The 27,414-nt window shown below is 68.5% G+C and overlaps 2 protein-coding genes across 2 annotated transcripts; both read left to right on the top strand.

The window, feature by feature from the left end:
• The first annotated feature begins 2,420 nt into the window (after positions 1–2,420).
• On the top strand, positions 2,421–5,612 carry PPP1R16A (protein phosphatase 1 regulatory subunit 16A). Its single transcript, XM_059836264.1, has 10 exons — positions 2,421–2,679; positions 3,070–3,140; positions 3,707–3,852; positions 3,950–4,053; positions 4,166–4,290; positions 4,400–4,525; positions 4,614–4,689; positions 4,801–4,930; positions 5,025–5,175; positions 5,256–5,612. Exons 1-10 carry the CDS (start codon positions 2,421–2,423, stop codon positions 5,610–5,612), a joined length of 1,545 nt encoding a protein of 514 aa, XP_059692247.1.
• A 6,974-nt stretch (positions 5,613–12,586) lies between these two features.
• On the top strand, positions 12,587–27,318 carry GPT (glutamic--pyruvic transaminase). Its single transcript, XM_059815496.1, has 11 exons — positions 12,587–12,694; positions 18,476–18,565; positions 18,669–18,777; positions 18,876–19,006; positions 21,234–21,477; positions 22,765–22,844; positions 22,948–23,084; positions 24,896–25,070; positions 26,455–26,610; positions 26,838–26,950; positions 27,228–27,318. The coding sequence occupies exons 1-11, from the start codon at positions 12,608–12,610 to the stop codon at positions 27,316–27,318; spliced, it is 1,413 nt and encodes a 470-aa protein (XP_059671479.1). The 5' UTR covers positions 12,587–12,607.
• Positions 27,319–27,414: the final 96 nt, after the last annotated feature.

Consider the following 27,414-nt stretch of genomic DNA (forward strand, 5'->3'; position numbering starts at 1 on the left):
CAGCCGGGGGGACACAGGGACACCCGGGGAGGGGATAGGGACACCCGGGGGGGACAGGGACACCCGGGGGGGGACAAAGGGACACCCTGGGGGGGGACAGGGACACCCCGGGGGGACAGGGACACCCGGGGGGGGGCAGGGACACCCTGGGGGGGGACAGGGACACCCGGGGGGGGGGCAGGGACACCCTGGGGGGGGACACAGGGACAGCCGGGGGGACACAGGGACACCCGGGGAGGGGATAGGGACACCCGGGGGGGGACAGGGACACCCGGGGGGGGACAAAGGGACACCCTGAGGGGGGACAGGGACACCCCGGGGGGGACAGGGACACCTGGGGGGACACAGGGACACCTGGGTGGGGTCAGGGACACCCTGGGGGGGGGACAGGGACACTTTGCAGGGACATGGGGACACCTGGGGGGTGACAGGGACACCCGTGGGGGGGGACAGGGACACGTTGGGGGGACATGGGACACCCTGGGGTGAGACAGGGACACCCAAGGGGACACAGGGACACCCGGGGGGGGGACAGGGACACTTTGCGGGGACATGGGGACACCCGGGGGGGGACAGGGACAGCCGGGGGGGGGACAGGGATCCTGGGGAGGGGTCAGGGTGTGTCCCCCCACCCCAGGCAGTCGCCGGAGCCTCACCGGCACCCCGAATCCGGCGTCGCTCCCCCCTCCGCCGGCGCTGCCCGGCTCAGGAACCGCCGCGGCCTGACGGAAATCCTGACAAATGAAATGGGAGTTTGGGGGGTTTTTGGGGTTTGGAAAGAAATTTGAAAGGGCAACGGGCGGCGTTTGCCGCGATCCGTTAGCGCCGGCTAACGAGGGAGCTGCCGCTCGGCCGCTCTAACGAGCGCGCGGCCTCTCTCCGGCGTCTTCGGGCGCGTGGGCTCCCTCATTTGGGGTTGGTTTTGGGCGGCTTCGCGCGCCCGTCGAAGGGTTGAGCTGCGCCGAGGATGCCGGCTCCCGTTTTCTGCCGGAGCTCGCAGCCCTTCCCGGCGAAACCGCAGGATTACGGGATGGCCGGATGGCCGGAGCGAGAGGCTCCGGTGATCCCGGTGTTGGGGCGATCCCCCTCTTCATTCGCGCACCGATTTCGGAGAGGATTTGGCGTCGGCCTCGGCGTTCCCAGCGCCTGCCGGCGTTCCTGGGGGATTTACGCCGGGATTAAGGCGCAGGAATTTTTTTTTTTTTTTCCTGCCGGACTTTGCCCGGTGAAGTTGCGGCGATTCAGAGGGGAACCCGGTTTGGGGACCGCAGGGCGCCGGCTCTGCCGGAATCTGCCCTTTCCTGCTTGTCCCCGCTGCCGGCGGGACGCGCCCTGCCCGCCGGGCGATGCCGGCGTGGGGGTGAGGCGCTCGGCTACGCTTCTCCCGGTTTAACCGTGCCAAACCGGCACGCGCCGGTGGGGCTGCTCCGCCCGGGACGTGCCGGGATCCCCTCGGCCGGCGGAAGATCGGCTTTTTTTCCCGGTGAGGCGCCCTCCTCGTCCGCCGGAGCGGTGGGTGACCCCCTCAAGGTTACCGGTCTGCCGTCGGCACGGCCGTGCCGGCATTCGCCGGGGTGCGGCGGCTTCGGCGAAGGCGGCTCCTCGGCCGGAGCCCCGGGGGAATTCGCTTCAACTTGGATTGTAGGTTAATCCTGGATTAGGAAGATGGCAAAACCAGCGGTGGGTTGGGCACGGTGCGGCTCTTACCGGCAAAGCCGGGCTGTGCCGAGCCTCTCCCCGTCCTTTAATGTTTTCTTTCCCTTTTTCCCGTAGGATTCCGGCCGCTGCGCGAAGCTCATCCCACCGTGGCCGGGGGAAGCCGGAGCCCTGGCACGGCGATACGCGAGAGGCTGCCCCGATTCCGGTAGCGCTGCCCGTACTTCTGCCCCTCGGCAGCTTTCCGAGCCGGGCTATCGGCTCCTCGGTGAGACCGGCGCGGTGGCGGCTGCTGAATGTCCGGCAAACGCTTCCGGAGGGCGGGAAGGCAAAAGCTCGTCGGGATAGTTCGGTGGCGAACGAGCGTTTGGGATCGGACTGACGGGATTTCTCCGGCCTCGACACCTGCCTCGCTCCTCCGTGCCTTCGGATCCGGCGTCCATCCCGAACCGCCGGCCAACGCGGGGTGCCGGGGGGGGATCGCCCCCCCCGAGGCTTAACGGGACCCCCCCGACCTCCCCCCACCCACGATTTTGGGTGCTAAAAAAGGGGGGGAGCACCCGGCGGGGGGGGGGAGATGGTTCCGAAGCGCCGATCCCTGTCTCCGGAGCCGGCGGTGAAGCTCCGGGAAAGCACCGGGATACAGGGATAAACCGAACCCCTCCCCGCTCCGAGGGGCGGCGGGTGATGCTGGTGGGGGAGCCGGCGGCTCCGTACCCCGTTCCCGGTGGGATACGCTCCGCTCTCCGGCAAAGCTCCTCGCCATGGCCGAGCACCCGGAGCTGCTGGCGGAGATGCCGGCGGTGGCGCGGCTGAGCACGCCGGAGCGGCTGAAACACGCTCAGAAACGCCGGGCCCAGCAGCTGAAAAAATGGGCGCAGACGGAGAAGGAGACGCAGGGGATGAAGGTCGGAGCCGAGAGGAAGAGGAGGAGGAGGAAGAGCGACAGCCAAGGGAAGAGGGTGACGTTCCCCGCCAGTGTCCGGCTGCTGGAAGCGGCCGCCCGGCACGATGCCGAGGAAGGTGTGTGCTGGTGGTGGGGACGGCGGAGCTGCAGCTTTTAGGGGGCTCCTTGAACCCCCGAAGCCCCAAATCGAACGGTTTTGGGGTTAAAAATCAGCCCCAAATCCCAATTTTGCCTCCAAATATCCCCGAAAACGAGCCGGCGGCTCGTAGCCGGCATCTGGAAATCCGGCTACGGCACGCAGCATCCCAGATCCCGCTTGGCACCGGGCGCCTGGAGGTACCCGGGTGTTTGGCATCGGCGTGGCGGGACTTTGGACATGGCGAGTCCCAAGTCCCGGCCAAAGTGCCGGCGCCGGTGCCGGGTTGAACGCCGGCGGGATGCTCCGAGGTGCGGGCGGCTGCCTGCCGAGCCGGCGGGACCCGCGTTAAAAACCTCTTTCTCCGCAGTCCGGCAGTTCCTGCAGAGCGGCGTCAGCCCCGACCTCTGCAACGAGGACGGTCTCACCGCGTTGCACCAGGTACGCCGCGCCGGCACCGTTACGGCAGCTCCGGCTTCTCCCGGCTTCTCGCCCTCCATCCTTTCCATCCTGTTAACCGGCTCCGTCTGGTGATGCCGGGCCCCGGCACCAAGCGTGGCGGGACGTGCCGGGTGCTGAGCTGTCACCGCGCCCGGGGCTGGATGAGGCGGGGTGGCACCGGGGATCGGGCAGGGCGGTGGCGTGTCCGTCCCCGCAGTGCTTGCGCCGGGGAGGGCACGGTTGTGCCGGGCCGGCGCTCACCGGCTGTTCGGGTGCCCGGAGTTAAGCGTCACACCCCTCCGGTGTTGGCCAACGCGACCGAACCCACCCGGCGTCGAGCTGTGGCGTGTGCCGGTGCCGGTGCCGGCCCGGTGAAGCCATTGCCGGGGAATCGCCTCCCTCCAGCCGGCTGGGGAGACGCGGGGATCCTGGCACCGGCTCCGTCCCTCCACGGTGTCCGGAGCCGTCCCGGCTCCATCCCCGGCAGATTTTGGGGTGCTTTGGGGTGGGGGATCCCCAATACCGGCGCCCCCCGTAACCACCACCAGCGCTTTCTCTCCTCCCAGTGCTGCATCGACGACTACGGTGACGTGGTGACGGTGCTGCTGGAAGCCGGCGCCGACGTCAACGCCCGCGACAGCGAGCTCTGGACGCCGCTCCACGCCGCCGCCACCTGCGGCCACCTCCGCCTGGTCCAGCTCCTCCTCCAACGGTACCGCCGCGCAACCGGGGCGGGGTCGCCGGGCTGGGGACGGGCACCGCGGTGAGCCGGGGGCTGGCCCTGACCGCCGTGCCTCTCCCCACACCAGCGGCGCCGACCTCCTCGCCGTCAACTCGGACGGGAACATGCCCTACGACCTGTGCGAGGACGAGGTGACCCTCGACTGCATCGAGACCGCCATGGCGGAGCAGGGTGAGCTTTGCCGTGCCGGCGCGGTGCCGGTAAACCGGAGACGGCTCCCCGGGTGAAGGCAGGGCTCTGGCAGGGCGCGGCGTCCCTCTTCTCAGCCTTCTCCCGCCGGCAGGTATCACCCAGGAGAAGATCGAGGAGGCTCGTGCCGCCACCGAGCGCGACATGGTGCGGGAGATCCGGCAGCTGGTGCAGGCGGGAGCCGACCTGGACGCGCCGCGGGGACACGGCGCAACCTTGGTAGGACGGGCGGAGGTGGGGTGACGCCGCGGGGCAGGGGGGTGACAGCGACGGCCGAGCTGTCCCCAACCCTCTGTGTCTCCCCGTGCCTCCACCCCGTCCCCGGCAGCTGCACATCGCGGCGGCCAACGGTTACGCGGAGGCGGCCGAGCTGCTGCTGGAGCACCGGGCCGGCGTCGACGCCAGGGACGAGGACGGTTGGGAGCCCCTCCACGCCGCCGCTTGTTGGGGACAGGTAGGCGCGGGCGGGACGGGCAGCCCCTGCCAGATTTCACCGGGACGGGCAGCCCCTGCCAGATTTTGCCGGCTCTCTGCCCGCGCAGGTGCAGCTGGTGGAGCTGCTGGTGGCTCACGGCGCCGACCTCAACGGGAAATCGCTGCTGGACGAGACCCCCTTGGGTGAGTTTGTTATTTTGGGGTGCCGGGCGGTGCCGCCGAAGTTTTCTTTTCGGGGTGCCGACTGCTCCTCCTCCTTTCGCCGCGGTGACGGCGCCCCGTTCCGCGCCGCAGACGTCTGCGGGGACGAGGAGGTCCGGGCCAAACTCCTGGAGCTGAAACACAAACGCGACGCCCTCGTGAAATCCCACGAGAGACACAAATCCTTGCTCCAGCGCCGCACCTCCAGCGCCGGCAGCCGCGGGTAAGGCCGGAGAAACCCTCGCCGGCGTAGCCGTAACCGATTAGGGAATGGGTGCGCCCCACCGAACCCCCCTCCTCTTAAATCTCCCCCCCAGGAAGGTGGTGCGGCGGGTGAGCGTCTCGGAGCGCACCAGCCTTTACCGTAAGGAACACGAGCGGGAAGCCATCGTCTGGCAACGCGCCGAGCGCCGCGACAGCGAGGACGAGGACCGGCAGACGGATGCCGAACTTCGCCGCCGCTCAGCCGTGAGTCACCGGGGATTCGGGTGAGGGTCCGCGGCGCCGCCGCCGGAACGGCTGACGCGGCGTCCCTCCATTCCCGGTAGGATCCCGTGGAATCGGCGTCGACGGAGCCCCCCGAGTTGTCGCCGCAGCGCAACGGCACGGCCCTCTCTTCCCAAAAACCGGAGCGTGGCGGTGACGGCGACGGCACCCCGGTGAATCCGGCGGCGGATCCGGCGCGGGAGAAAGCCCACCACACCCTGGCCGACCTCAAACGGCACCGAGCGGCCGCCAAACTCCAGCGCCCGCGCCCCGAGGAGCACCCCATCGCGGGGAGCCCGGCTCCCCCCTCGGCACCGCCGGCACCCACCGCCGGCACCGGTGACCCCCCCCTCCTCAAACTGACGGCTCCGGCCGAGGAAACGCCGGCCGAGAAGCAGCGCTGCTGTAAGGTGATGTGAGCGGCTGCAGCACCCATGGGTGCAGCGCCGGGTGCCCTACGCCCCCGTCACCCCCCCGTCCCACCGGCGCCTTTTTTTGACCGTTTCGTCCCCAAAACCGGCGCTTTCGCTGCCGAAATCTAAACCTGGTGGTTTTTTGCACCCCGCCGCTGTCGCCGTGCCGCGGTTCGGGGCTGGAGGGGGGGCGCTGCCCCTGTGTGTCCCCCCCCCCCCCACTTCACCGGGGCGGGAGTGTCCCATGTCCCCGTGCCGCCGGCGGGGACGCGGTGTCACCTCTCGCAGAGGCGGTAAAAATAGCACCCCCCCCTCCTGGGCACAACCCCCCCGGCCCGCTCTGGGGGTGCAGGCGGGGTGCAGGCAGGGCGTGGCGCTGCCTGTACGGGCGTGGCACGGCCCCGCCCGTTTCCCACCCCCGCCCCGGCTCAAGCTCCAAGCCCTGTGCGTGTGCCCCACGGCGCTGGGCCCCACGGCGCTGGGGTGGGTTAGGGGGCAGGCAGGGCAGCTGCCGGCACCCAGTTCTATTTAGGGACCCGGCGGGCAGCTGCTCGCCAAGGTCAGGCCACGGCGGTGACACCCCCCCGCCTGCCCCACAGCCGTCCCCCCCTGCCCCACGGACGCAGGTGAGCCGCCGTGGGTCCGGTGTGCGGGGTGCCGCCCCGCCGTGGGGCGCGGGGTGGGGTGCCAGGGCTGGGGGGGTGGCTCTGGGGGGGGGCTCGGCACCGTGACGCTATGGGGCTGGGGGGGGGGGGAGTCTCGGTGGCCCCACGGCTAGCGCCGCCCCACACTGTGTGGGGCTGATAAGGGCTCGCGCCGCCCCACGCCCATGGGAGTGGGGTGGGGACGGGGCACCCCGAGGGGTGCCCCACTTCTCGGTGGGGAGAGCGGGGACCCACGGCAGCCCGGAAGGGAGGATGTGGGGCTGGGACCCACAGCACCTCGGATGGGAACATGTGGGGCTGGGACCCACGGCAGCCCCCGAGGGAACAGGTGGGGTTGGGACCCACGGCACTCCAGGAGGGAACATGTGGGGCTGAGACCCACGGCAGCCCCCGAGGGAACATGTGGGGCTGGGACCCACGGCAGTCCGGGAGGGAACATGTGGGGCTGAGACCCATGGCACCCTGGAAGGGAGCATGTGGGGCTGGGACCCACAGCACCTCGGACGGGAACATGTGGGGCTGAGACCCATGGCACCCTGGAAGGGAGCATGTGGGGCTGGGACCCACAGCACCTCGGACGGGAACATGTGGGGCTGCGACCCACGGCAGCCCCCGAGGGAACAGGTGGGGCTGGGACCCACGGCACTCCGGGAGGGAACATGTGGGGCTGAGACCCACGGTAGCCCTCAAGGGAGCATGTGGGGCTGAGACCCACGGCACTCCGGGAGGGAACATGTGGGGCTGGGACCCATGGCACTCCGGGAGGGAACATGTGGGGCACCCCATGGATCAGGGACGCTGTGGGGAGAAGGGGAGTGGGACACCCCATAGGGAGGGTGTTTGCTATGGGGCACCCCACATGCTGGGGTTGGTTTTGGAGCACCCACAGTGGGGGGTGTCTGTGGGGCACCCCACAGCAACAAGAGGCTATGGGGCACCCACAGCAAGGGGTGTTTATGGGGCACCTGCAGTGGGGGTGTCTATGGGGCACCCCACAGCGAGGGGTGGCTGTGGGGCACCTGTAGTGGGGGCGTCTATGGGGCACCCCACAGCGAGGGGTGGCTGTGGGGCACCTGCAGTGGGGGTGTCTATGGGGCACCCCACAGCGAGGGGTGGCTGTGGGGCACCCACAGTTGGGGCATCTATGGGGCACCCCATAGCAAGGGGTGTCTGTGGGGCACCCACAGTGGGGGTGTCTATGGGGCACCCCACAGCGAGGGGTGTCTATGGGGCACCTGCAGTGGGGGCGTCTATGGGGCACCCCACAGCGAGGGGTGGCTGTGGGGCACCTGCAGTGGGGGCGTCTATGGGGCACCCCATAGCAAGGGGTGGCTGTGGGGCACCCACAGCGAGGGGCGTCTGTGGGGCACCCCATAGCGAGGGGTGGCTGTGGGGCACCTGCAGTGGGGGCGTCTATGGGGCACCCTACAGCGAGGGGTGTCTATGGGGCACCTGCAGTGGGGGCGTCTATGGGGCACCCCACAGTGAGGGGTATCTATGGAGCACCCACAGTGGGGGTGTCTATGGGGCACCCCACAGCGAGGGGTGGCTGTGGGGCACCTGCAGTGGGGGCGTCTATGGGGCACCCCACAGCGAGGGGTGTCTATGGGGCACCCCACAGCGAGGTGGTTCCCCCCCCCCCCCCGGGGGAAGCAGCTGCAGCCAATCGGTTTCGGGTGGGCGGGGCCAGCGCCAACTGTCCCACTCCCTGATTGGCTTCGGCCGGGGGGGGGGAGGGGGGGGGCGGGGCTCGTGCGGGGTGGCCGTTGGGGACGCCAGGGGGCGCTGCGGGCAGTGGGGGCCATGAAGCAGTGCGGGTCAGTGGGGCCGCGGGGGGGGGGGGGGGGGGGCGGTTATGGGGCAGTGGGGCACTGTGGGGGTCCCCCCCCGTGGCAGTTGTGTCCCCCTCCGTGGCAGTTGTCCCCCCCCGTGGCAGTTGTCCCCCCCCCCGTGGCAGTTGTCCCCGTGGGTCCCAGCCCCACATCCCCGCCCGGGGTCGGCTGTGGGTCACCCCCTGTCCCCATGTCCCCGTGTCCCCCCGTGTCCCCCCCCTGTGTCCCCTGTCCCCATGTGACTGTCCCCCCATGTCCCCCCATGTCCCCCCCTGTCCCCATGTCATCACCCCCCGTGTCCCCCCGTGTCCCCCCGTGTGTCCCCTGTCCCCATGTCATCACCCCCCGTGTCCCGACATGTGTCCCATGTCCCCATGTCACTGTCCCCCCATGTCCCCCCATGTGTCCCCTGTCCCCATGGCATTGTCCCATGTCCCCCCGTGTGTCCCATGTCCCCATGTCATCGTCCCCCGTGTCCCCCCATGTCCCCCCGTGTGTCCCCCGTCCCCATGTCATTGTCCCCCCATGTCCCCCTGTGTCCCCCCATGTGTCCCCTGTCCCCATGTCATCACCCCCCGTGTCCCCCCATGTGTCCCCTGTCCCCATGTCACTGTCCCCCCGTGTCCCCCATGTGTCCCATGTCCCCATGTCATTGTCCCCCCATGTCCCCCCATGTGTCCCCTGTCCCCATGTCACTGTCCCCCCGTGTCCCCCCGTGTCCCCCCATGTGTCCCCTGTCCCCATGTCACTGTCCCCCGTGTCCCCCCATGTGTCCCATGTCCCCCATGTCATCGTCCCCCATGTCCCCCTGTCCCTTTCCTCCCCCCGTGTCCCCCGTGTCCCCCTGCATCCCCCCGTGACCCCCATGTGTCCCATGTCCCCATGTCACTGTCCCCCCATGTCCCCCCGTGTGTCCCATGTCCCCATGTCACTGTCCCCCCGTGTCCCCCCGTGTGTACCCTGTCCCCATGTCATCGTCCCCATGTCCCCCTGTGTCCCCCCTGTGTGTCCCATGTCCCCATGTCATTGTCCCCCCATGTCCCCCTGTGTCCCTCATGTGTCCCCATGTCCCCATGTCACTGTCCCCCCATGTCCCCCCATGTGTCCCCTGTCCCCATGTCACTGTCCCCCCATGTCCCCCCATGTGTCCCATGTCCCCATGTCACTGTCCCCCCGTGTCCCCCCGTGTCCCCTCGTGTGTCCCCTGTCCCCATGTCACTGTCGCCCCATGTCCCCCCATGTGTCCCATGTCCCCATGTCATTGTCCCATGTCCCCCATGTGTCCCCTGTCCCCATGTCACTGTCCCCCCGTGTCCCCCCGTGTGTCCCATGTCCCCATGTCATCGTCCCCCATGTCCCCCTGTGTCCCCCCTGTGTGTCCCATGTCCCCATGTCATTGTCCCCCATGTCCCCCTGTGTGTCCCCTGTCCCCATGTCATCGTCCCCATCTCCCCCTGTGTCCCCCTGTGTGTCCCATGTCCCCATGTCATTGTCCCCCCATGTCCCCCTGTGTCCCCCCATGTGTCCCCTGTCCCCATGTCACTGTCCCCCCATGTCCCCCCATGTGTCCCCTGTCCCCATGTCATCACCCCCCGTGTCCCCCCATGTGTCCCATGTCCCCCATGTCATTGTCCCCCGTGTCCCCCCATCCCTTTCCTTCCCCCCGTGTCCCCCATGTCCCCCCCGTGTCCCCCCATGTGTCCCCTGTCCCCATGTCACTGTCCCCCCGTGTCCCCCCATGTGTCCCATGTCCCCCATGTCATCGTCCCCCATGTCCCCCTGTCCCTTTCCTTCCCCCTGTGTCCCCCGCGTCCCCCTGCATCCCCCCGTGACCCCCCATGTGTCCCATGTCCCCCATGTCATTGTCCCCTGTGTCCCCCCATCCCTTTCCTTCCCCCCGTGTCCCCCATGTCCCCCCCGTGTCCCCCTGTGTCCCCCCATGTGTCCCATGTCCCCATGTCACTGTCCCCTCATGTCCCCCCGTGTCCCATGTCCCCATGTCATCATCCCCCGTGTCCCCCCGTGTCCCCCCGTGTGTCCCATGTCCCCATGTCATCGTCCCCCGTGTCCCCCCATGTCCCATGTCCCCATGTCATCGTCCCCCGTGTCCCCCTGTGTCCCCCCATGTGTCCCCTGTCCCCATGTCACTGTCCCCCCATGTCCCCCCATGTGTCCCCTGTCCCCATGTCATCACCCCCGTGTCCCCCCATGTGTCCCATGTCCCCCATGTCATTGTCCCCCGTGTCCCCCCATCCCTTTCCTTCCCCCCGTGTCCCCCATGTCCCCCCCGTGTCCCCCCATGTGTCCCCTGTCCCCATGTCACTGTCCCCCCGTGTCCCCTCGTGTGTCCCCTGTCCCCATGTCACTGTCGCCCCATGTCCCCCCATGTGTCCCATGTCCCCATGTCATCGTTCCCCATGTCCCCCCGTCCCTCCCCGTCCCCGCATGTCCCATGTCCCCTGTGCCCCGTGTCCCCCCATGTGTCCCATGTCCCCCCGTGTCCCCCCATGTCCCCATGTCACTGTCCCCCCGTGTCCCCCCATGTGTCCCGTGCCCCCCTGTGCCCCCCGTGCCCCCCCATGTCCCCATGTCACTGTCCCCACATGTCCCCCCACATCCCCCCATGTGTCCCATGTCCCCCCGTGGCCCCCCATGTTCCCGTGTCCCCCCGTGTCCCTCCATGTCCCCATGTCACTGTCCCCCCATATCCCCCCGCGTCCCCCCATGTGTCCCATGTCCCCGTGTCCCCCATGTTCCCCCATGTCCCCCCATGTCCCCCATGTCATCGTCCCCCATGTCCCTCTGTGTCCCCCCATGTGTCCCATGTCCCCCCGTGCCCCGTGTCTCCCCGTGTCCCCCCATGTGTCCCATGTCCCCGTGTCCCCCCATGCCCCATGTTCCCCCCATGTCCTCGTGTCCCCCATGTCTCTGTGTCCCCCCCCGTGTCCCCCCATGTGTCCCATGTCCCCCCGTGTCCCCCCACTCCCCGTGTCCCCCCGTGTCCCCCCACTCCCCGTGTCCCCCCGTGTCCCCATGTCCCCGTGTCCCCCCATGTGTCCCGTGTCCCCCCGTGTCCCTCCATGTCCCGATGTCACTGTCCCCCCGTGTCCCCCCATGTGTCCTATGTCCCCATGTCCCCCTGTATCCCCCCGTGTCCCCCCGTGTCCCCATGTCCCCATGTCCCCCCGCGTCCCCCCATGTGTCCCATGTCCCTGTGTCTCCCCGTGTCCCCCCATGTGTCCCATGTCCCCCCATGTCCCCGTGTCCCCCCGTGTCCCCATGTCCCCATGTCCCCATGTCCCCCCACTCCCCGTGTCCCCCCGTGTCCCCCCGTGTCCCCCCGTGTCCCCATGTCCCCCCACACCCCATGTCCCCCCACACCCCATGTCCCCATGTCCCCATGTCCCCGTGTCTCCCCGTGACCCCCACTCCCCGTGTCCCCCCGTGTCCCCCCGTGTCCCCATGTCCCCCCACTCCCCATGTCCCCGTGTCCCCCCATGTCCCCATGTCCCCGTGTCCCCATGTCCCCGTGTCCCCCTGTCCCCCCGTGTCCCCCCGTGTCCCCATGTCCCCCCACTCCCCATGTCCCCATGTCCCCCCATGTCCCCATGTCCCCATGTCCCCCCATGTCCCCATGTCTCCCTGTCCCCCCGTGTCCCCCCATGTCCCCGTGTCCCCATGTCCCCCCATGTCCCCCTGTCCCTGTGTCCCCCCCTGCCCCCCCGTGTCCCCCCGCGTCCCCCCGTCTCTCCCCCATGTGTCCCATGTCCCGCCCATGTCCCTGTGTCCCCCCATGTCCCCATGTCCCCCCTTGTCCCCCCTGTCCCCCCATGTCCCCATGTCCCCGTGTCTCCCCGTGTCCCCCCATGTGTCCCATGTCCCCCCCATGTCCCCGTGTCCCCTCATGTCCCCCATGTCCCCATGTCCCCCCGTGTCCCCCCATGTCCCCATGTCCCCCCATGTCCCCATGTCCCCCCATGTCCCCATGTCTCCCTGTCCCCCCGTGTCCCCCCATGTCCCCATGTCCCCCCATGTCCCCATGTCCCCGTGTCTCCCCGTGTCCCCCCATGTGTCCCATGTCCCCCCCATGTCCCCATGTCCCCATGTCCCCATGTCCCTCCACTCCCCATGTCCCCCTGTCCCCCCCTGTCCCCCCCTGTCCCCCCTGTCCCCCCGTGTCCCCCCATGTCCCCCTGTCCCCCATGTCCCCATGTCCCCATGTCCCCCTGTCCCCCCGGGCCCCCCCCGCTCCCCGGGGCGGTGCCGGTGCCGGTGCCCGTTGCCCGGGGCGGTACCGGGGCGGGGTTGGGGGGGGGGGGGGGGGGTCCGGCCGGTCCCGGTGGCGGAGCCGGTGGCGGTTTTTTTTTTTTTTGGGGGGGTGGGGGGGGCGATGCGGGTTCTGAGGGCGCTGCGGCCCCGCAGACTCCCGCCCGGGAGGGCCATGGCGGCGGCGGCGGGATCGGGCCCCGGGGGGGGGCGGGGGCCGGTGCTGACCCCCGGGACCATGAACCCCGCGGTGCGGCGGGTGGAATACGCCGTGCGGGGACCCATCGTCACCCGCGCACTGCAGCTGGAGCGGGACCTGCGGCAGGTACACCCCCCCCCCCCCCAAATAAAAACTGGGGTACAGCCGGAACCGGGGACACCCCCCCCCATACCCCTCCGCCCCGAGCTGGGCACCCCCAAACCCGGCACCCCACCCCTGGGCACCCCCAGGCACCCCTGGACCTGGGACCCCCCCCACCCAGCACCCCCAGACCTGGGGACCCCCCAGCTGGGCACCCCCAAACCCGGCACCCCACCCCTGGGCACCCCCAGGCACCCCTGGACCTGGGACCCCCCCCCACCCAGCACCCCCAGACCTGGGAACCCCCCAGCTGGGCACCCCCAAACCCGGCACCCCACCCCAGGGTGACCCTGGACCCAGGACCCCCCCCCAGCACCCCGAGAACCGGGGAACCCCAGCTGGGCACCCCCTGATCCGGAACCCCACCCCAGGGCACCCCCAGGCACCTCTGGACCTGGGACCCCCCCACCCAGCACCCCCAGACCTGGGGACCCCGCGGCTGGGCACCCCCAAACCGGGGACCCCACCCCTGGGCACCCCCTGATCCGGAGCCCCACCCCTGGGCACCCCCGGGCACCCCTGGACCTGGGGGACCCCCCCCCCAACACCCCCAGACCAGGCGACCCTCGGGCTGGGGACCCCCCCGGGCACCCCCAAACCGGGGACCCCCAGACCCAGCACCCCACTCCTGGCCCCCCCCCCCCGGACCCCCCCGCACCCAGCACCCCCCAACTCGGGGACCCCCCCCGGGCACCCCCAAACCGGGCCCCCCCCCGCACCCAGCACCCCACTCCTGCCCCCCCCCCCGCACCCAGCACCCCCCAACTCGGTGACCCCCCCCGGGCACCCCCAAACCGGCCCCCCCGCACCCAGCACCCCACTCCTGCCCCCCCCCCAGCACCCAGCACCCCCCAACTCGGGGACCCCCCCCGGGCACCCCCAAACCGGGCCCCCCCGCACCCAGCACCCCACTCCTACCCCCCCCGCACCCAGCACCCCCCAACTCGGGACCCCCCCCGCCAGGCACCCCCAAACCGGGCCCCCCCGCACCCAGCACCCCCCAACTCGGGGACCCCCCCCGGGCACCCCCAAACCGGGTCCCCCCCCGCACCCACCACCCCCCAACTCGGGGCACCCAGGGCCCCCCCCAGGGTCCCCCCCCCCCCGTGTCCCTGCACCCACCTGTGCACCTTCCCACCGCCGCCGTGGGACCCGCACCGGGTGGGTCCCATGGGTGGGGGGGGGCCGGGGTGCCCCAGCACCCACTGCCCCCCCCCCAGCACCCAGCTGTGGGCAGGGTGCCCGCCCCGCCCCGGCACTCCCTGTCCCTGGCACCCAGCCCCGGGTGCTGGGCACCCTTGGGTGCTGCTTGGGGCACCCTGCGGGGGGGGCACCCATGGGGTGGCCGGGGGGTCCCCAGTAGGGTGACAGGGGTGACGGGGGGGGGTGATGGGGCGTGAGGGAGGTGGCAGGGGTGACGGTGGTGACATGGGGGGGGACGGGGGTGACAGGGGGTGACAGTGATGGTGGGGGGTGACAGGGGGTGACGGGGGGTGACAGGGGGTGGCAGTGATAATGGGGGGGGTGACAGGGGTGACAGGGGGTGACAGTGATGGTGGGGGGTGACAGGGGGTGACGGGGGGTGACAGGGGGTGGCAGTGATAATGGGGGGGTGACAGGGGTGACAGGGGGTGACAGTGATGGTGGGGGGTGACAGGGGGTGACGGGGGGTGACAGGGGGTGACAGTGATAATGGGGGGGTGACAGGGGTGACAGGGGGTGACAGTGATGGTGGGGGGTGACAGGAGGTGACGGGGGGTGACAGGGGGTGACAGTGATGGTGGGGGGGTGACGGGGGGGTGACAGGGGGTGGCAGTGATAATGGGGGGGTGACAGGGGGGTGACAGGGGTGACAGTGATGGTGGGGGGTGACGGGGGGTGACGGGGGGGTGACAGGGGGTGGCAGTGATAATGGGGGGGTGACAGGGGGGTGACAGGGGGGTGACAGGGGTGACGGGTGACGGGGCGATGGTAGGGGGGTGACAGGAGGTGACAGGGAGGTGACGGGTTGACAGGGGTGATGGGGGTGACGGGGGGTGGCAGTGATGATGGGGGGTGACACGGGGGTGACAGAGGGTGACAGTGATGATGGGGGTGACAGGGGGGTGACAGGGGTGACAGTGATGGTGGGGGGTGACAGGAGGTGACGAGGGGGTGACAGGGGGTGGCAGTGATAATGGGGGGTGACAGGGGTGACAGGGGTGACAGTGATGGTAGGGGGTGACAGGAGGTGACGGGGGGTGACAGGGGTGATGGGGGTGACGGGGGGTGACGGTGATGGTGGGGGGGTGACAGGAGGTGACAGGGGGGTGACAGGGGGTGGCAGTGATAATGGGGGGGTGACAGGGGTGACAGGGGGTGATGGTAGGGGGGTGACAGGAGGTGACAGGGGGGTGACGGGGTGATGGGGGTGACGGTGATGATGGGGTGGTGACAGGGGGGTGACAGGGGTGACAGTGATGACAGAGGGGTGGCAGGGGTTGACAGGGATTATGGGGGTGACAGGGGGGTGACAGGGGTGACAGGGGGTGGCAGTGGTGATGGGGGGTGACAGGGGGGTGACAGAGGGTGGCAGTGATGAGGGGGGGTGACAGGGGGGTGACGGGGGGGGTGCCAGGGGTGACAGGGGGTGGCAGTGATGATGGGGGGTGACAGGGGGGTGACAGAGGGTGGCAGTGATGATGGGGGGGTGACAGGGGGGTGACAGGGGTGACAGTGATGGTGGGGGGTTGACAGGAGGTGACAGGGGGGTGGCAGGAGGTGACAGGGGGGTGACGGTGATGACAGGGGGTGACAGGGGGGTGATGGGGGCAACAGTGATGACAGGGGGGTGGCAGGAGGTGACACGGGGGTGACAGTGGTGACAGGGGGTGACAAGGGTGACAGCAGGTGACGGGGTGATGGGGGGGGTGACAAGGGGGACAGGGGTGCCCAGGGGTGACAGAGGGTGATGGGGGGGTGACTGCGGGTGACAGGGAGGTGACAGGGGTGACGGTGATGATGGGGGGGTGACAGGGGTGTGACAGGAGTGATGGGAGGTGACAGGGGGTGACAATGGTGACAGGGAGGTGGTGGGGTCAACAGGAGGTGACGGGGAGTGACAGGGGGTGACGGCAGGTGACGGGAGGGTGACAGGGGTGCTGGGGGGTGACGGGGGTGACAGGGTGACAGGGTGACGGGGTGACGGGGTGGCAGCGGCAGGCGGTGCCGGGCGGGGGCAGAGTCCGGCCTCCCGCGGCGGTGGCCAAAGTCCGGGGTGGGGCGGGAGGTGGCCTTGGCCACCCCGGGGCTGGGGACCTGGCACGGGGGTTGGGGACGTCCCCGCCAGGCTGGGGGGGCTGCGCTCCCCCGGCTGTCCCCAAGGACCCCGTGCCCCAGTGTCCCCAGTGTCCCCAGTGTCCCCAGTGTCCCCAAGGTCCCCATGGCCCAGCAGCCCCAGTGTCCCCATGCCCCAGTGTCCCCAGTGTCCCCAGTGTCCCCATGCCCCAGCACCCCCAGTGTCCCCAAGGTCCCTGTGCCCCAGTGTCCCCAAGGTCCCCATGCCCCAGCGTCCCCAGTGTCCCCAAGGTCCCCATGGCCCAGTGTCCCCAGTGTCCCCATGCCCCAGTGTCCCCAAGGTCCCCATGCCCCAGCACCCCCAGTGTCCCCAAGGTCCCTGTGCCCCAGTGTCCCCATGCCCCAGGACCCCCAGTGTCCCCGTGCCCCAGGGTCCCCAGTGTCCCCATGCCTCAGTGTCCCCAAGGTCCCCATGGCCTAGTGTCCCCATGGCCCAGTGTCCCCATGCCCCAGTGTCCCCAAGGTCCCCATGCCCCAGCACCCCCAGGGTCCCCAGTGTCCCCTTGCCCCAGCACCCCCAGTGTCCCCAAGGTCCCCATGGCCCAGTGTCCCCAGTGTCCCCATACCCCAGCCCTTCCCATGTCCCAGCCCTCCCCAGTGTCCCCATGGCCCAGTGTCCCCAGTGTCCCCTGTGTCCCCATGTCCCAGCCCTCCCCACTGTCCCCATGTCCCCACTGGGGTGACGCTGGGACCCGGGGGTCACCCCGCTGGTGGTGCCACCCCTGCCACAGCGCTGCCATCCCCGGGTGGGGGTGGCCGGATCCTGACCCCTGCCCCTGTCCCCATCCCTGTCCCCACCCCGTCCTTGGCCCTGTCCTTGGCCCTGTCCCTGTCCCTGTCCCTGACCCTGTCCCCATCCCTGATCCTGTCCCTGACCCGGTCCCTGTCCTTGTCCCTGTCCCCATCCCTGTCTCTGACCCTATTCCTGACCATGTCCTTGTCCCTGTCCTTGTCCCCATCCCCATTCCTGTCCCCATCCCCTTCCCCCATCCTTGTCCTTGTCCCTGCCCTTGGCCCTGTCCCCATCCCTGATCCTGTCCCTGTCCCTGTCCCCATCCCTGCCCCTGTCCTTGTCCCCATCCTCATCCTTGTCCCCATCCCCATTCCCATTCCTGTCCCCATCCTTGTCCTGGACCCTGTCCTTGTCCCCATTCTCATCCTTGTCCCCATCCCTGTCCCCATCCCTGACCCTGTCCCTTACTCTGTCCTTGTCCCCATCTCTGTCCTTGTCCCCGTCCCCATCCCTGTCCCTGCCCCTGTCCTTGTCCCCATCCTTGTCCTTGTCACCATCCCCATCCTTGTCCCTGTCCCTGACCCTGTCCTTGTCCCCATCCTCATCCTCATCCTTGTCCCTGTCCCCATCCCTGACCCTGTCCCCGACCCTGTCCTTGTCCCCATCCCCATCCTTGTCCCTGTCCCCATCCCTGTCCCCATCCCTGTCCCTGACCCTGTCCTTGTCCCCATCCTTGTCCTTGTCACTGTCCCCATCCTTGTCCTTGTCACCATCCCCATCCTTGTCCCTGTCCCTGACCCTGTCCTTGTCCCCATCCTCATCCTCATCCTCATCCTTGTCCCTGTCCCCATCCCTGACCCTGTCCCTGACCCTGTCCCTGACCCTGTCCTTGTCCCCATCCCCATCCCTGTCCCTGACCCTGTCCTTGTCCCCATCCTCATCCTCGTCCTTGTCCCTGTCCCCATCCCTGACCCTGTCCCCGACCCTGTCCTTGTCCCCATCCTCATCCTTGTCCCTGTCCCCATCCCTGTCCCCATCCCTGACCCTGTCCCCGACCCTGTCCTTGTCCCCATCCTCATCCTCGTCCCTGTCCCCATCCCTGACCCTGTCCCTGACCCTGTCCTTGTCCCCATCCCCATCCTTGTCCCTGTCCCCATCCCTGTCCCCATCCCTGTCCCCATCCCTGTCCCTGACCCTGTCCTTGTCCCCATCCTTGTCCTTGTCACCGTCCCCATCCTTGTCCTTGTCACCATCCCCATCCTTGTCCCTGTCCCTGACCCTGTCCTTGTCCCCATCCTTGTCCTTGTCACCATCCCCATCCCTGACCCTGTCCCTGACCCTGTCCTTGTCCCCATCCTCATCCTCATCCTTGTCCCTGTCCCCATCCCTGACCCTGTCCCTGACCCTGTCCTTGTCCCCGTCCCCATCCCCATCCCTGTCCCTGACCCTGTCCTTGTCCCCATCCTCATCCTTGTCCCTGTCCCCATCCCTGACCCTGTCCCCGACCCTGTCCTTGTCCCCATCCTCATCCTTGTCCCTGTCCCCATCCCTGTCCCCATCCCTGACCCTGTCCCCGACCCTGTCCTTGTCCCTGTCCCCATCCCTGTCCCCATCCCTGACCCTGTCCCCGACCCTGTCCTTGTCCCCGTCCCCACCCCTGTCCCCTGTCCCCGCAGGGTGTCCCCAAGCCCTTCACCGAGGTGATCAAGGCCAACATCGGCGATGCCCACACCATGGGGCAGAAACCCATCACCTTCCTCCGCCAGGTACCCGTGGCGGCCGGCGGGGTGGTGGGTGACAGCGTGGGGGGGGGACACCCCGGGGTCCGGGTGGGGGTCCGGGGCTGAGCGGGTGCCCCCCACCCCACAGGTGACCGCCCTGTGCCTGTACCCGGAGCTGCTGACCGAACCCTCCATCCCGGAGGACGCCAAGGATCGGGCCCGCCGGTTGCTGGCCGCCTGCGGTGGGCAAAGCGCCGGTGAGCGTCCGCACCCCGGGGGGAGGTGGCGGTGGTGACACCCGTGTCACCTCCCCGTGTCACACACCCCCCCTCCCACCCCGTGTCCCCTCTGCCAGGCGCCTACAGCGCCAGTCCCGGCATCGAGCTGGTGCGGCGGGACGTGGCACGCTTCATCCAGCGCCGCGACGGCGTCCCCGCCGAACCCCAGGACATCTTCCTCTCCACCGGGGCCAGCGATGCCATCGTGGTACGGGGACATCGGCCACCCTCCACGTCACCCGCCGCGTCCCCGGGCTGGGTGCCACCCGCCGGCCGTTCCCACGGCGGGCGCCCACAAAGGGACCTTTGTGCCGGGGTTGGCACCGGTCCCGGGACGGGCAGTGCCGAAATGGCGGTGGCGCGGGGGGGGGGGTGTTGGCATTGGGGACAATGCGTCCCCGCTGTCCCCACGCCTCCTCGGTGTCCCCATGCCTCCGTGGGGCCCGTGCCAGCACCCCGGCCCCGGCGGTGCGGTGACCGGCTCTTCCCACGCTGTCCCCGTCCCCACGCTGTCCCCGTGCCCACCGCGTCCCTGTCCCCACGCTGTCCCCGTGCCATCCCAGTGCCCCCATCATCCGTGGCCCCACGCTGTCCCCACGCCTGTGACCTCTCGCCCCACACTGTCCCCATGCCCACACCATCCTGTCCCCTCATCGTCCCCATGCCCACAACAACCGTGTCCCCACGCTGTCCCCACGCCCATGACCTCTCTCGCCCCACGCTGTCCCCATGCCCTCATCATCCTGTCCCCACACTGTCCCCATGCCCACGACCTCTCTCGCCCCACACAGTCCCCATGCCCACATCATCCTGTCCCCTCATCGTCCCCATGCCCACACCAACCGTGTCCCCACACTGTCCCCATGCCCATGACCTCTCTAGCCCCACGTTGTCCCCATGCTCACACCATCCTGTCCCCTCATTGTCCCCATGCCCACACTGTCCCCATGCCCATGACCTCTCTAGCCCCACATTGTCCCCATGCCCACACCATCCCTGTCCCCCACTGTCCCCATGCCCATGACCTCTCTCGCCCCACACTGTCCCCATGCCCTCATCATCCTGTCCCCTCACTGTCCCCATGCCCACACCAACCATGTCCCCACACTGTCCCCATGCCCACGACCTCTCTCGCCCCACACAGTCCCCATGCCCACACCATCCCTGTCCCCTCTTCATCCCCATGCCCACACCAACCGTGTCCCCACACTGTCCCCATGCCCACGACCTCTCTAGCCCCACGCCGTCCCCATGCCCTCATCATCCCGTCCCCTCATCGTCCCCATGCCCACACCAACCGTGTCCCCACACAGTCCCCATGCCCACACCATCCCTGTCCCCTCATTGTCCCCATGCCCACACCAACCATGTCCCCACACTGTCCCCATGCCCACGACCTCTCTCACCCCACGTTGTCCCCATGCTCACACCATCCTGTCCCCTCATTGTCCCCATGCCCACACTGTCCCCATGCCCATGACCTCTCTAGCCCCACATTGTCCCCATGCCCACACCATCCCTGTCCCCACACTGTCCCCATGCCCACGACCTCTCTCGCCCCACACAGTCCCCATGCCCACACCATCCCTGTCCCCTCATCGTCCCCATGCCCACACCAACCATGTCCCCACACTGTCCCCATGCCCATGACCTCTCTCGCCCCACGTTGTCCCCATGCCCACACCATCCTGTCCCCTCATTGTCCCCATGCCCACACTGTCCCCATGCCCATGACCTCTCTAGCCCCACATTGTCCCCATGCCCACACCATCCCTGTCCCCACACTGTCCCCATGCCCACACCATCCCTGTCCCCTCATTGTCCCCATGCCCACACCAACCGTGTCCCCACACTGTCCCCATGCCCACGACCTCTCTCGCCCCACACAGTCCCCATGCCCACATCATCCTGTCCCCTCATCGTCCCCATGCCCACACCAACCGTGTCCCCACACTGTCCCCATGCCCACGACCTCTCTAGCCCCACGTTGTCCCCATGCTCACACCATCCCTGTCCCCTCATTGTCCCCATGCCCACACTGTCCCCATGCCCACGACCTCTCTAGCCCCACATTGTCCCCATGCCCACACCATCCCTGTCCCCCACTGTCCCCATGCCCATGACCTCTCTAGCCCCACATTGTCCCCATGCCCACACCATCCCTGTCCCCCACTGTCCCTGTCCCCATGACCTCTCTCACCCCACACTGTCCCCATGCCCACACCATCCCTGTCCCCTCATCGTCCCCATGCCCACACAAACCGTGTCCCCACTGTCCCCACGCCTATGACCTCTCTAGCCCCACGCCGTCCCACACCCACACCATCCTCCCGTCCCCTCATCGTCCCTGTGCCCACACCATCCCTGTGCCCACACCATCCCTGTCCCCACACCATCCCTGTCCCCACACCGTCCCTCTCCCCCCCACCCTACAGAGCATCCTGAAGCTGCTGGTGTCCGGTTCGGGGGCGTCGCGCACGGGGGTGCTGATCCCCATCCCGCAGTACCCCCTCTACTCGGCGGCCATCGCCGAGCTCAGCGCCGTCCAACTCAACTACTACCTGGACGAGGAGCACTGCTGGGCGCTGGACGTGGCCGAGCTGCGGCGGGCGCTGGTTGAGGGGCGCCGGCACTGCTGTCCCCGCGTCCTCTGCATCATCAACCCCGGCAACCCCACCGGTACCCAGGGCTGGGAACCCCGGGGCTGGGCTGGGACCCCGGGGCTGGGGTGGGACCCCTGGACTGGGAGCCCAAGACTGGACTGGGAAGCCTGGGCTGGGCTGGGACCCCAAGATTGGGGTGGGACCCCAAGACTGGGGCCCCAGGGTTGGGCTGGGACCTCCAGGCTGGGGCTGGGACCCCAAGTCTGGGCTGACACCACAAGTGTCTGGACTGGGACCCCAAGACTGGACTGGGACCCCAGGGCTGGGACCCCAAGACTGGTTTGGGACCCCTTAGTTGGGCTGGAACCCCAGGATTGGGCTAGGACCTCTAGGCTGGGGCTGGGACCCCTAGACTGGGGTGGGACCCCAAGACTGGGGTGGGACCCCAGGATTGGGGTGGGACCCCAGGACTGGGACCCCAGGGTTGGGCTGGGACCTCTAGGCTGGGGCTGGGACCCCTAGACTGGGGTGGGACCCCAAGACTGGGGTGGGACCCCAGGATTGGGGTGGGACCCCAGGACTGGGACCCCAGGGTTGGGCTGGGACCTCTAGGCTGGGGCTGGGACCCCTAGACTGGATTGGGACCCCAAGAGTGGGGTGGGACCCCAGGACTGGGACCCCAAGACTGGATTGGGACCCCTTGGCTGGGCTGGAACCCCAGGATTGGGCTGGGACCTCTAGGCTGGGGTGGGACCCCAAGACTGAACTGGGACCCCCAGACTGGACTGGGACCCCAGGGCTGGACTGGGACCCCAAGATTGGGGTGGGACCCCAGGACTGGGACCCCAAGACTGGATTGGGACCCCTGGGCTGGACTGGGACCCCAGGGCTGGGACCCCCAGACTGGACTGGGACTCCAAGACTGGGTCGGGACCCTGGGGCTGGACTGGGACCCCATTGCAGAGACCCCAAAACTGGACTGGGACCCCTGGGCTGGGCTGGGACCCCGGGGCTGGGACCCCTAGACTGGGATTGGGACCCCGGGGCTGGGACCCCGAGTCTGAGGCTGGGACCCCAAGACTGGACTGGGACCCTGTGGCTGGATTGGGACCCCAGGGTCGGACTGGGACCCCCCCCCCAATACCCTGCTGGTACCAGGGCTGGGACCCCCAGTACCCTACCAGTCCCAGTGCTGGGGCTGGGACCCCCAGTGCTCTACTGGTACTGGGGTTAGGACCATGACCCCCAAACCCCAATCAGCACCAGGGCTGGGCCCCCCCAAAACCCAGCCGGTGCCGGGGCTGGGACCCCCCCCGGTGCCAGCACCACGCTGTCCCCTGACGCCGTGTCCCCCCCGCCCCAGGCCAGGTCCAGAGCCGGCAGTGCATCGAGGACGTCATCAAGTTCGCCTTTGAGGAGAAACTCTTCCTCATGGCCGATGAGGTGAGCGGGCCATGCCGGGTGCCCCCCACCCTCATCCCCGGGGGGGGACTCCGGTGTCCGGGTGACGTCCCCCCCATGTCCCTCCGGCCATCCCCCCCTCCAGGTGTACCAGGACAACGTCTACGCCGAGGGCTCGGCTTTCCACTCCTTCAAGAAGGTGCTGTTCGAGATGGGGCCGCCCTACTCGGAGGTGGTGGAGCTGGCCTCCTTCCACTCCATCTCCAAGGGCTTCATGGGCGAGTGAGTCCCACCGCCAGGCGCCCCCCACCCCGCTCACCCCGGTCCCCCCCCCGGCCACTGTCACCCCGGGGTGCGGGTGGCCCCGGTCCCGTGGGTCCAAGGGATGCTACAGACCTGGGATGGGGATGGAGGTGACTTGGCCCGTGGGTCCAGGGGTGGGGATGCCACCACCCCACGGATGCCATGGGTTGGGGATGGGGATGCCACCACCCCATGGATGCTGTGGGTTGGGGATGGAGATGCCACCACCCTATGGATGCCACGGGTTGGGGGTGGGGATGCCACCACCCCATGGATGCCATGGGTCAGGGATGCCACCACCCCATGGATGCCATGGGCTGGGGATGCCACCACCCCACGGATGCCATGGGTCAGGGATGCCACCACCCCATGGATGCCATGGACTGGGAATAGAGATGCCACCACCCCATGGATGCCATAGGTCAGGGATGGGGATGCCACCACCCCACGGATGCCATGGGTCAGGGATGCCACCACCCCATGGATGCCATAGGTCAGGGATGGGGATGCCACCACCCCATGGATGCCATGGGTCAGGGATGGGGATGCCACCACCTTATGGATGCCATCGGTTGGGGGTGTCACCACCCTATGGATGCCATGGGTCAGGGATGCCACGGGTCAGGGATGCCACCAGCCCATGGATGCCATGGGTCAGGGTTGGGGATGCCACAACCCCACGGATGCCATGGGTCAGGGATGCCACCACCCCATGGATGCCATAGGTCAGGGATGGGGATGCCACCACCCTATGGATGCCATGGGTCAGGGATGCCACCACCCCATGGATGCCATAGGTCAGGGATGGGGATACCACCACCCTAAGGATACCATGGGCTGGGGATGCCACCACCCCATGGATGCCATGGGTCAGGGATGCCACCACCCCATGGATGCCATGGGTTGGGGGTGGAGATGCCACCACCTTATGGATGCCATGGGTTGGGGATGTCACCACCCCATGGATGCCATGGGTCAGGGATGGGATGCCACCACCTTATGGATGCCATGGGTCAGGGCTGGGGATGCCACCACCCCATGGATGCCATGGGTCAGGGATGCCACCACCCCATGGATGCCATAGGTCAGGGATGGGGATGCCACCACCCCATGGATACCATGGGTCAGGGATGGGGATGCCACCACCCTATGGATGCCATGGGTTGGGGATGGGGATGTCACCACCCTATGGATGCCATGGGTCAGGGATAGGGATGCCACCACCTTATGGATGCCATGGGTTGGGGTTGTCACCACCCTATGGATGCCATGGGTCAGGGATAGGGATGCCACCACCCCATGGATGCCATGGGTCAGGGATAGGGATGCCACCACCCCACAGATGCCATGGGTCGGGGCTGGGGTTGCCACCGCCCCATAGTGATAGTGTCACGACCCCGTGGGTCCCAGGGGTGGAGGTGGTGATGTCACAACCCTGTGGGGACAACGTGACACAGCTCTGTGGGTCTCAGAGGCCGTAGATGCCACAGCCTGGTGGCTCCTTGTCTGTGGGTTCCCATCACGGACCCCCATCCATGGGTCCCATCTATGGGTCCCTCTCTATAGGTTCCTGTCCGTGGGTCCCCATCCACAGCTCCCCATCTGGGGGTCCCTGCCCAGGGCTCCTCCTCCGTGGGTCCCCATCCCTCACTCCCTCTCCCCGGGTCCCCACCCATGGGTGCCCACCTATGGGTTCCATCCGTCGGCTCCCACCCGGGGGTCCCTGCGTCCCCGTGCCCCCCCCCCGCCGTGGGTCGCGGTCGGTGCCGCCAGGGGCGGTGTGGTTCCAGGTGCGGGTTCCGTGGTGGGTACGTGGAGGTGGTGAACATGGAGCCGGAGGTGCAGCAGCAGTTGGCCAAGTTGGTGTCGGTGCGGCTGTGCCCACCGGTGCCCGGGCAGATCCTCCTGGACGCCGTCGTTGACCCACCGCGGCCCGGGGAGCCGTCCTACGAGCGCTTCACCGCTGTACGGGGCGGGGCGGGATGGGGTGGGATGGGATACGGATGGGATGGGATGGGATGGGATGGGATTGGATGGGAATGGTGTGGGAATGGAATGGGGATGGGATGGGGTGGGATGGGATGGGATTGGATGGGAATGGTGTGGGAATGGAATGGGGATGGGATGGGGTGGGATGGGATGGGGATGGGGATGGGGATGGGATGGGGATGGGGTGGGGATGGGATGGGGATGGGATGGGATGGGATGGGATGGGGATGGGGATGGGGATGGGATGGGGATGGGGTGGGGATGGGATGGGGATGGGATGGGATGGGATGGGGATGGGATGGGATGGGATGGGATGGGATGGGATGGGAATGGTGTGGGAATGGAATGGGGATGGGGATGGGGTGGGATGGGATGGGATGGGGATGGGGATGGGATGGGGATGGGATGGGATGGGATGGGATGGGATGGGGATGGGATGGGATGGGATGGGATGGGATGGGATGGGATGGGATGGGATGGGATGGGATGGGATGGGGATGGGGATGGGGATGGGATGGGATGGGATGGGATGGGGATGGGGATGGGGATGGGGATGGGATGGGGATGGGATGGGATGGGATGGGGATGGGATGGGATGGGATGGGGATGGGGATGGTATGGGATGGGATGGGATGGGATGGGGATGAGGATGGGGATGGGATGGGGATGGGATGGGGATGAGGATGGGGATGGGATGGGGATGGGATGGGATGGGGATGGGGTGGGGATGGGATGGGATGGGATGGGGATGGGATGGGATGGGAATGGGATGGGGATGGGATGGGATGGGATGGGATGGGATGGGATGGGATGGGATGGGGATGGGATGGGATGGGATGGGATGGGGATGGGGATGGGGATGGGGATGGGGATGGGATGGGATGGGATGGGATGGGATGGGATGGGGATGGGATGGGGATGGGATGGGATGGGATGGGATGGGGTGGGGTGGGATGGGATGGGATGGGATGGGGATGGGATGGGGTGGGATGGGATGGGATGGGATGGGGATGGGATGGGGATGGGATGGGATGGGGATTGGGATGGGATGGGATGGGATGGGATGGGGATGGGATGGGATGGGATGGGATGGGGATGGGGTGGGGATGGGATGGGATGGGATGGGATGGGATGGGATGGGGATGGGGATGGGGATGGGATGGGATGGGATGGGATGGGGATGGGATGGGATGGGATGGGATGGGATGGAATGGGATGGGATGGGATGGGATGGGGATGGGATGGGGATGGGGAGGGATGGGGATGGGATTCGATGGGATAGGGATGGGGACGGGATGGGGATGGGCGTTGGGTGGGGTGGGATGGAGAGGCGCTGTCCCCAGCCCGGCTGTCCCTGCAGGAGAAGCAGGCGGTGCTCAGCGCCCTGGCGCACAAGGCCCGGCTCACTCAGGAGATCTTCAACCGGACGCCCGGCATCCGCTGCAACCCCGTGCAGGGCGCCATGTACTCCTTCCCCCGCATTGAGCTGCCGCCCCGCGCCTTGGCCGCCGCTGAGGTGCCGTGGGGCTGGGCGGGATCGGTCCTGGGGGCCGTGGGGCTGGGCAGGATGAGTCCTGGTGCCTGTGGAGCTCAGCGGGATGAGTCCTGGGCAATGTGGGGCTGGGCAGGATGAGTCCCAGGCAGTTCTTGAGGCTCTTCGCGATGCGTGGGGCTGAGCTCTGCCCCGTCCATGGGTCTGGGACCACGGCAGCGTGTGGTGCTGAGCCCTGCCCCGTCCCGCAGGCGCAGGGTCAGGCCCCCGACATGTTCTTCTGTATGAAGCTGCTGGAGGAGACGGGCATCTGCGTGGTGCCGGGCAGCGGGTTCGGGCAGCGGGAAGGCACCTTCCACTTCCGGTGGGTGCCCGGGGTGGGGACGGGGATGGGTGTCGGGGTGGGGATATGGGGCTGGACCCCCACCTGCCAAGACCCCTATCCCCAACCGGGGGGTGCAGGGGAGGTGGGTGCAAGGTCTGGGGGTGCAAGGAGGAAGGACGTCTTGGGTGCCCAATGGGTTGGGTGCAGGGTGGTGAGGGGCTTGTTAGGGGGCGGAGATGGAGGTATGGGGTTCAGGGGGGGTGCTGTGGGGGTGCCGCCCCCCCCAGTCCCAGTGCCAGCCCCCCCTGTACCCCAGGATGACCATCCTGCCGCCCACCGAGAAGCTGCAGGTCCTGCTGGAGAAGCTCAGCGGCTTCTACACCAAGTTCGTCAAGGAGTACTCCTAATGCCGGCGTCACCCCCCAACCCCGGCACCCCCCCGGCAACCCCCCACCACCAGCACCCACCACCCTACACTCCCCGCCGGGCCCCGGGTGCCGCGG

The sequence above is a fragment of the Gavia stellata genome, chromosome 3, assembly GCF_030936135.1.
Source record: "Gavia stellata isolate bGavSte3 chromosome 3, bGavSte3.hap2, whole genome shotgun sequence".
NCBI lineage: Eukaryota > Metazoa > Chordata > Aves > Gaviiformes > Gaviidae > Gavia > Gavia stellata.

What these genes read in the sequence shown, in the direction of transcription:
- PPP1R16A (XM_059836264.1), top strand. Translation starts at nt 2,421, where the DNA reads ATGGCCGAGCACCCGGAGCTGCTGGCGGAGATGCCGGCGGTGGCGCGG. An exon ending in GACCGCCATGGCGGAGCAGG is followed by an intron (nt 4,054 to 4,165) that starts GTGAGCTTTGCC and finishes TCCCGCCGGCAG; the next exon opens with GTATCACCCAGGAGAAGATC. An exon ending in GCTGGACGAGACCCCCTTGG is followed by an intron (nt 4,690 to 4,800) that starts GTGAGTTTGTTA and finishes TCCGCGCCGCAG; the next exon opens with ACGTCTGCGGGGACGAGGAG.
- GPT (XM_059815496.1), top strand. Translation starts at nt 12,608, where the DNA reads ATGAACCCCGCGGTGCGGCGGGTGGAATACGCCGTGCGGGGACCCATC. An exon ending in CCATCACCTTCCTCCGCCAG is followed by an intron (nt 18,566 to 18,668) that starts GTACCCGTGGCG and finishes CCCACCCCACAG; the next exon opens with GTGACCGCCCTGTGCCTGTA. An exon ending in CTGCGGTGGGCAAAGCGCCG is followed by an intron (nt 18,778 to 18,875) that starts GTGAGCGTCCGC and finishes CCCCTCTGCCAG; the next exon opens with GCGCCTACAGCGCCAGTCCC.